At 36.0% G+C, this 10,201-nt stretch overlaps 1 protein-coding gene across 1 annotated transcript; it reads left to right on the top strand.

Moving 5' to 3' along the window:
* Positions 1-55: 55 nt before the first annotated feature.
* LOC106882417 (zinc finger protein 808) lies at positions 56-10,185 on the top strand. Its single transcript, XM_014933087.2, has 2 exons — positions 56-389; positions 6,832-10,185. Exon 2 carries the CDS (start codon positions 6,966-6,968, stop codon positions 9,075-9,077), a length of 2,112 nt encoding a protein of 703 aa, XP_014788573.1. The 5' UTR covers positions 56-389; positions 6,832-6,965; the 3' UTR covers positions 9,078-10,185.
* Positions 10,186-10,201: the final 16 nt, after the last annotated feature.

Consider the following 10,201-nt stretch of genomic DNA (forward strand, 5'->3'; position numbering starts at 1 on the left):
ATATATATATATATATATATATATATATATATATATATATATATATATATATATATATATACACACACACACACATGTATGTATATGTATTACACGCGCACGCTCGCAAGCATACACTGTATTAATTCTTGCACAGGTTTTACCCTGCTGCTGCTTATGACCATGCTGATGCTGCAGCTCCAAGATATATTTGGAAAACTTTTGTCTCTCTCAACTTCGTAACTCTCCTCTTTCTTTCACCAAATATTTAACACGATCAAATTATTATTAGTTGTATTCCTCCTATCAATGTGTGTTTCATGTTATTAATCAACATGACAATTAGCCTTCTCAATAAATTAGTTTGCGGTGGAAAGACCAGGGACTCACCCAACGCTACTTTTACACTGGTAATGTATGGTTCTTTTTATTGTTGTTTTCGTCCACTAAACCAGCAAAGTTGTCGAAAAATCTCTAGTTTTTGTTTTATCTGTTACATATTCCGATTAAATATATAATGACTATAGTATTCCATACTTATTTGGTGTGTAGTTTTAATTTGATGGGACTTTTAAACAAACTCTTTCCTTTTTCTCTCTCGAATCTGACCAATTCACTTTGGCTGTGGGATTATTCTGGTCAACCATATTTTATAAGTCTTTTACGGTAATATCTTTATTACACCCAACACTGTGTAACTGTAGGTGTGTATGTATGTGTGTGTGTGTATATATACTATATATCTTTATATACTATATGTCTATATTCAGTTTAATTAGTATGTTGTTATTTTGGGGGTCGTCCCCTCTATCTTCTACTGAGATCTTATAAATAATTTCTTCGATATGTCAGGATGACCTTCCCTAAAAAACAACCCAAAGTAACAGATGTGGATATTGTAAAAGTAATAGTAGCAACACCACAGCCGCAGAAGCAACAGTAACAACAACATATTTTAAAGAAGATTTTTAAATATTGAATTATTTATTGTATAAGCATGAAGCTTGTATTTTTGTGATAGACAAATAAGAAGTTTTGGTGTTCATGCATTTCCTAAGAGCACAGTGGAATACGTGATGAGGAAAGGTTCCAATCAATATTCGAAACCGGTTTGCAGATTTTGTACGTCTGGATAGCCTAGTACCTCTACTCTATAAATAAATAAATAAATATAATAGTAAGGGTTGCGACCCAGAAATAAAATAAAGCTAGCAATAAAAATATTTTGTGTGGGCAAAGTTTTTGAGAGCAATGATAGTCGTACACTGTGATAATAGGAGCTGATACAAAATATGTTGCTTCTACAGTGTGAAACATTCCACTTGATACAAGAGTCAAGTAGCTAGTAGAGTGCAGTCTCTTGCCCTTCCATATTTGTAATGTTTTCAGTTCGTTTGTTGCAAAAGTTTCTTTTCATATTGTTTGAATATTTACCGGAGATTATCCCTACTCTTTATTCCTTTTCTTGTTTATTTACCAAAATTTTTTTTTTTTATCGATTTCAATATTCTTGCACAAAAGTTTTTGAGAAAGATAAATCTGATAATAAAGTTTTTCTTCAATTTTTGTTTTCTTTAATCATTTGTGTGCTTCTTCAGTAAAATGAAAGTTGTTGCCAAATTATTTAGTTGTAATTTAATAAAAGGAACAGATAAATCTTCATCATCATCTGGACATTACTGTCTTGATTTTTAAGACTCACCAAGTCAGATACCTGGTTTCCATGGTACCTAATTGACTGAGATCACAACTTTCCTCCTGAACAGAATGTTAGTTCATTGCAGTGTTACTCATTTACAAAGTGAACTAGAGCAATGTGAAAATGAAGTGTTTTTGCTCATGAATACAACACACTGTTTGGCCCAGGAATCAAAACGACAATCTTGTGATTGTGAGGGCAACACTCTAACCACTAGACCATGCGTCTTACAGAAAAAAATGGTTGGAACTATATTGTTATTGGTTTAGCACATCAGGTTATATTTTAAGGAGTAATTCCCAGTGCCAAGGACAGCAGTGGCATCATCAGAAATAGGAAATGAAGTAGACAAGAGAAATATTGTAAACCTGTTCATTGTTGGTACTTGTGATTGTGGTATAAGCATAGGAGTAGCTTTGTGAGTAAGAAACTTGCTTCCCAACCATATGGTCCTGAGTTCAGTCCCACTATGCTGCACTTTGTGCAAGTGTTGACTACTACAGCCGCTGCCTGACCAAAGACTTGTAAGTGGAGAATGCTAAGTGGAAACTGAAAGAAGCCTGTTGCACACTTGTGTGTGTGTATATTCTTTTATTTGTTTCAGTCATTTGACTGCGGCCATGCTGAAGCACTGCCTTTAGTTGAACAAATCAACCCCAGGACTTATTCTTTGCAAGCTTAGTATTCTATTGGTCTCTTTTGCCGAACTTCCAAGTTATGGGGACGTAAACACACCAACATCAGTTGTCAAGTGATGATGGGGACAACACACACACATATATATAATATATCCGACAGGCTTCTTTCAGTTTCTGTCTACCATATCCACTCAGAAGGCTTTGGTTGGCCTGAGGCTATAGTAGAAGACACTTGCCCAAAGTTCCACACAATTGGACTGAACCTGGAACCATGTGGTTGGGAAGCAAGCTTCTTTATTTCACGAAATTGGCCATGAAGGCTGTACATAGAGGACAACACAAGGTGGGGACAAAATAACAAAACTAATAGAAAAGATGAATTGAATATAATGAAAAAACGGAATAAAGCTGATCAGCCCCCACCTCCGAGCGACTTCATTGAACCTGTTAATAAAACCCATTTTTTTAATACATTAATTTAAACTACCATTGATAATGCCGTTTTGACAGCTAGTTTCCACTTTTTTGGAAAATGTCTATGTCAAGTTCCTTTAAAATGTAAGCATAACCTACCCTTTTAGGTATTTTGCTGGTGTCCATTTTTGTAACTCACCAATTGAAATCAGTTTCTTCTTTGTAATTTATCAATCTTGAGAGGTACTCCGGGTCTGCCACTGCACAGCAAACATCCTCGGCCAACCCTCCTACCCTTGTTAAGTCCACTTTTATTGCTTTGTCACATGTCTTTATCTCATTGCAATTTTCTTCTTTATTCCTGTTATACAATATAACAAATTTATCCATGGGCCAGGATGGGGAAATTTGAGGGCTCCTGTGTGTTTATGCTTGTGTTTATGTCAGGTGGGGTATGAGGAGGGTTGGTGTCTGTAGGGGTGGTTGGGGTAGAGTGGGTATGGGTTGTGGTCGTCTTTTACCATGTGTGTCCTCTTTCTCTTCCTTCTCTTTTTTCCCCCACTGTTTCCCAGCTGGTGTTTACTTCCTCTTCCTCAACGCTGGTACTGGTCTTTGTCTTTGTGCTGCTTCACTCTCCTTCTCATGCTTTTCTTCAGACTCCACGGGCAGTGGAGCACCAATGACTTTCTCACTCTCTTGCCTTTCCTTATCCTTCACAGGTGGTGGAGGACAATCCGCTCTAATGTGGCCTTTCAGGCCACATTTATAGCACCGCGGAATCCTCCTTTCCACTCTGACTTTCAGCATCACATCTGCGACCGTAATTGTCTCCACCATATTTTCAATATCTTCTGGGTTAACCTGTACCACTATGTCCAGGCTCTGCCCTTGCCAGTTTCTGTAGGATGTTCTGGTGGCCCACAGGACCACCACCTTTTCTTCCATGCCTAGCAGTATGGCAGCCACCAGCCAGGCTATATTCACTTCTGTGGGGTATGTCTTCTACCCTAACCCTGGAAGCACGCCTCCCCAGGTATACGGGTAGAAGCACTACTTCTTCAGTTTTTAATGGTATGGCAAAGTGCAGTCTGGTGGTAGCTATCTCCCAAAACTGCACTTCCACCATTCCGTACTTTCTTCCCCTGGCAAGATAGAATATCTCTTGCCAGACTGACCTCAACGCCTTTTCAACTTGTGCTTCCGACACCACTTCTATTTTTCTTGTTGCCACCACGTATGTCCTATAAACAATCGTCCTCTCTTCCTTATCCTTTAAGTATTTCCTTGAACTTGCTCAACTCTTCCAGACTTATGTCTTCAATTTTCCCCTTTGCCACTGCAGCATAGTTCCTTGTTTTCATTACTGCGTCAATCTTCTTCAAACATTTCACCATTTTTTCCTCAGATGACACAAAATCTGAAGAAGAATAATTCGAATCCTCACAACTCATCACACAACGCCCGTCCATTAAACAAGAAGGAAAATGTTGCACCACCAAGACAACCAAAAAACGTGTGTTATTCACAAAGACAGCAGTCAAACTAAATAAAACGCTATACCAACAAGCTTCTTACCACACAGCCACATGCACACCTATATATATATATATAAGATATGAGAGTGTGTGTATCTTTGTCTTGACATCATGTGATCGTTGTAAACAAGTGTCACTGTCATACAAGTAATGTTCGTTTCTAGTCTTCCATGAAAAACATGTTTGCTTATGAGGAAATATTACCTTACTTGGAAACAAGTGAGGGTTAATGACAGGAATTGCATCCAGCTGTAGATAATCTTCCCCAACAAAATGTCAGACTTATCCCAGCATGGAAATATGGAACATTGAATGATCATACACACACACACACACATATATATATATATATCATTTAACATCCATTGTCCATGCCGGCATGAGTTGGATGGTGTGACCAGAGCTAGCAAGACAGGGGACTGCACCAGATTCCAGTCTGATTTGGCATTGTTTCTAAGGCCCTTCCTAACGCCAACCACTTTATAGAGTGTGCTGGATACTTTTACGTGGCACCACACAATTACTTTTATTTATGATAGACTTCTTCCAGTTTCCATCTACCAAATCCATCCACAAGGCTTTTGGTGGCATGAGGCTGTAGTAGAAAATACTTATCCAAAGTGCCATGCTGTGGGACTGATTCCAAAACCATGTGGTTGGAAAGTAAACCTAACCACACTGCCATGTCTCTGCCATGCATATAGAAGGGTATTTATTGAGTCTGTTCTTAGTCTCTTTCCTTCATTATAGTCCTTTGAAATAATCACACAAGGCTCCAGGAATCTTTGGACATTTCTTATGTGTTAATGATGTAGTTCTCATTACAAAAGCTGTTAAAAAGAATTAATAGTTAAATCAGATTTGAAAACCTCAGTCTATAAATGACTCACAGTTGAAATATATGGAAAGATGCTGGTTTGTGAAGGTTGTTGGTGCAAAGCCAACAACTTTCACCCACCCATGTTCTTGATTCCTCTTCTACTCATCTTGTACCTTGATAATCCACCCAGATACCTCATTACTATTCTCATCTCTTCCCAGCTCCATTCACATCACCCTATCCTCTCTTCTAAAATGTGAATAACTCCTTTACAGCAAGAAACTTATTCTACTTTGGCTCTTTCTCTCATACTTTTACCCCACACCTCCTAGCATAAAGCCACTCCTTTCAGGATTCATTGTATTGCAGGCTACACGATAACTTCACTAGTGCTGGTGGCTCCTAAAAAGCACCCAGTACTTGCTGTAAAGTGGTTTTCCATTATAAAGGGCATCTAGCCATATAAACCATGCCAAAGCAGACACTGCAACACAACACAGTCCTCAGACCTGTTGGTGCCTCCATGTCAGCATGGAAGCTAGATGTTTAAGTGAAAATGAGGGGTTAGTTGATTACACTGACTCCAGAGGGACAAAGGCAAAGTTGATCTCAGTGTGATTTGAACTCGGAATGTAAAGAGCTGGAAAAAATACAAGACATTTTTTCTAATGCTCCATTGATTCTGCCAATCAAACACTTTCAATTCTGTTTATCAAGTTATATTTAATGGAATGACAAATCTGAGTGACATTCACATAAAAATCATGTTTTATTTTGTTTAATTAATATTTGATAGTTCTCAGCCTCTTTTGGAGATCATCATCATTTTTAATGTCCATTTTTCTATGCTTGTATTGGTTGGAAAGAGTTTATTGGAGCAGTTTTTTTATGGTCAAATGCCCTTTCTGTCTATCACCAACCCTTATATGTTTCCAAGCTAGGTGATATTTCCCTGTGGCCAGACATGTTAACGAAGAATATAGGAAATGAATGACACTGCTTTTATGATGGTGACTCTCGTTTACAACTATTATGCAATTTTGAGACAAGGAGAGAGAGAGAGAGAGAGAGACGCATGCACACAACGGGCATCTTTCAGTTTCAGTCTATCAGATCCACCCACATCGCTTTCATCAGCTACGTGCTATAGTAGAAAGCACTTGACCAAGTTGCAATGTACTGAACTGAACCCCAAACCATGTGGTTAGGAAACTGATTTCTTAACAACATTGCCATGCCTGCACCAAACTATTTCAAGTCTTCTGGTTTCTAATATAAATTTTGCTCTATTCACAGAGTATCTGATGGTCAGATTCAGGCAAAGTGTTTTAATTTCATATCAGATTTGTAATCTTTAGATTTTAGTTTTTAACTTACCAATACATGATTGTTGTAAGTGAGCATTGCTGTCATACAAGCAATGTTTATTTCCAGTATGAATTGTTTCATATATTTAGCAGAATAATATGTCTTGATTAAGTGTAGAGTTTAGGTTATTCAACTATCATTTTACTCTGTTTGTCATTGTAGTTTGCATCTATTTTTATGTTATACAATTCTATAAATGTATTTCGTTTAATTTCACTGTTTTGACCTATTTGATCACAGTGAAAACATGTTAAATTTGACATCCATTAATCTTTGTAATGCATTTAGTCTCTGATGAGACTAGAGTAGTTTTATTTAGTACAAAACTCTTCAGACGTTTTAATTTTGTTTTGTCTGATAATGTATTTTAAATTCCAGGTTTACCTTCGAAGATGATTTGCATAAAACTTTAAGATTGTCAGATTGCCAAAAGAAGGAAAATGGAATGTGGACTCAAAGATATTTTACTGTCTTTCAGTAAGATTTAACTTCTGGAAGATTCTTATCTTCAAATGGATTTATCTCCAAAGATTGAATATACTATTATAGAAGACGATTCTTTCCAAAATTTGGAAGTTGATTATGAAATTGACTCCAGACTTTGGCAAAAACGTTACGAATGTGAACTGTGCAATAAAGATTTCTCATTATATCGGTCTTTGAGACGTCATATGAAAACACATACAAGAGAGAAAGTATTCCAATGTGAAATATGTGATAAAGAATTTTCTTTGAACTATTATTTGAAATGTCACATGAGAACCCATACTGGGGAGAAACCATTCCAATGTGAAATATGTGACAAAGCATTTTCTTTGAATAGTTGTTTAAAAAGACATTTAAGAACACACACTGGGGAGAAACCATTTCGCTGTGAAATATGCGATCGAGAATTTTCTCAGAACTGCCACTTGCGCCGTCATATGGAAATACATACAGTTGACAAGCCATTTCGCTGTGAACTGTGTGGGAAGAACTTTTCTAAAGGGTCTCTGTTGATTAGTCATATGAAATCTCACTCCGATTTGAACCCTTTCTATTGTAAGATTTGTGGGAAAGATTTTCTTAATAATTCTCAGCTTATTGGTCATTTAAGGACGCACACAGGGGAAAAACCTTTTACCTGTGAAATTTGTGGCAAAGATTTCTCTCAAAACAGTAATTTGAAACGTCATGTGAAAATTCACTTTGGAGAAAAAACGTTTAAATGTGAAATATGTAGTAAAGAATTTTTGGGTGACAAATGTTTAGAACGTCATGTCCGAACACATACTGGAGAAAAACCATTCTCTTGTTCATTATGTGGTAAAACATTTTCTCGAAATTGTCATTTAACACGACATATGAGGATACATACTGGAGAAAAGCCATTCATTTGTGAAATATGTGGGAAGGATTTTTCCAGAAATAGTAACCTAAGGGATCATATGAGAACTCATACTGGAGAGAAACCTTACTGTTGTGACATCTGTGGTAAAGATTTTACCAGAAGCAGTTCTTTAGAGAGACACACCCAAATACACAGTGGAGAAAGTTGTTATCCTTGTGAAATATGTGGAAAGGAATTCTCTTTGAATGAAAGTTTAAGACATCACATGAAAATACATACGGAAGAAAAATCATTTTGTTGTGATTATTGTGGCAAAAGTTTTACTTTGAAAAAGTCTTTAAAAAGACACCTGAAAATCCATATTGAAGAGAAAACAGTTTCTTGTGAGATCTGTGACAAAGAATTCCTCCAGAGTTCACTGAAATCTCACATGAAAATGCATCTTGGAGAGAAGTGTTATATTTGTAAAATCTGTGGGAAAGAGTTGGTGACTAATTTTAACTTGACCCTCCATATGAGAACACACACTGGCGAGAAGCCGTTTTCTTGTGAGATATGCGGAAAGGAATTTTCTCAGAGCTCCACTCTCAAATACCATAAGGAAATTCACAACATTGAGAAAACTTACGTCTGTGAAATATGTGATAAGAAGTTTTCTGGGAACAGGGGTTTAAAACGCCACATCAAAACACATAGTGGAGAGAAGCCATATTGTTGTAAGTTATGTGGGAAAAGATTTTCCTTGAATTTCAACTTGAAACGGCACATACGGACACACACAGGGGAAAAACCTTTCCATTGTGAAATATGTGGTAAAGATTTTTCTCAAAATTATACTCTACAGTGCCACATGAAAACACATCTAAGTGATAAACCTTTACCATGTAAAATATGTGGAGAAGAATTCTTAAATAATGATAGCTTACGATTCCATGTAAAATCTCATGAAGAAGATAAATGCTTTACATGTGATGTTTGTGGCAAAGAATTCACCAAGAATTCCTCATTGGTGCGACATGTGAAAAGACATACAGGTGAAAAACCATTCAATTGTTCAATCTGTGGTAAAGGTTTCTTTCAAAATGAATGTTTAGAAAGACATATGAGGACTCATACTGGAGAGAAACCATTTTGTTGTGACATTTGTGGTAAAGATTTCTCCCAGAAAGCTTCGTTACTCCGTCATGTTAGAACACATACTGGAGAGAAACCATTCCCTTGTGAGATTTGTGGCAAAAAATTCTCTCAGAATTCCACTTTGATGAATCACCTAAAACGACATCTTGAAGAGTGAAAAGAAGTTTGAGAGAGAAGAAAGCTTTAAATTCTAAATTTTATTGATGAGAAATATTTATCATTTGATAATATTAACAAATAATTAGGATTTGTTATTCCTAAAAAAAAAGAAAAAGAAGCATTTTACCATGATATCATTTTTGGAGAAATATTTTCATTTAATGTCACTTCTGATGATATTCCTTACATCTTTTGTATAAGGCTGTTTCATTAAGAACCTATGAGAATGACATGAACATCACACAATCTCATTTCATTTTCTTCTAAATGGCAGAAGAAGCAATATTTTAATGATACATAATTTCTGGACACATACATTTATCCAATCACATCACTTCTGGATTTATATTTGTCCCATCATACCATTTAGTGCAATTCCATTAAAAAAAATATACAGCCTCACTCTACTGAACATTTTACATTTTAATTAACTATTTACAAAGAAATCTTCATTTTTAATTCTATTCTGCATAGCTTTAAATTAGATTAATTAGTCCAGCTTGCTTTAAAATAGATTGGTTTGTGCCAGGATTTAAAAAAACAAAAAAACAAAAAATAACAAAACATTGTCCTGTTCCTTTTAGACTGTCCCTTTGTCTTATAATTTGGATGGCAAGGGGGTAGTAGGTCACATTAATTTGAACTAGTCCACAATCATATTACATCATACATTATGTAGCGGACATCAACATGTGACATATTTCATGACTTCTGTCTGGATCAACCTTTCTCAGCTGAATGGATTTTGGATTTATCACTGTACAAGAACAAAGGAAATAAATTGCAGCCAAAAATATGGAAGGACAATAAACAAATACCATTACATTTTAATAAATACCTCACCCCCCAGCCCCCACCTTTACAAGAACGTTTAATGGTAAAAGACAATGTTCAACAATTCAATATTACAGAGATAGGGTAAGAGTATACTTGGTATGGCAGTGCAGTTTTCAGTGCATGTGTAGAAAGGTAAATAGATTGTAGCTGTCTCTGGTGAACATCAGTGCCGTCCATATATATGTGTGTTTACATATATGCACATTTTGATATAAATATATGTATATACACATATAGCTATATGTATATATATATCTATGTATATATGTATGTATGTATATATAT

This window comes from Octopus bimaculoides, chromosome 2, assembly GCF_001194135.2.
Source record: "Octopus bimaculoides isolate UCB-OBI-ISO-001 chromosome 2, ASM119413v2, whole genome shotgun sequence".
Classification (NCBI taxonomy): domain Eukaryota; kingdom Metazoa; phylum Mollusca; class Cephalopoda; order Octopoda; family Octopodidae; genus Octopus; species Octopus bimaculoides.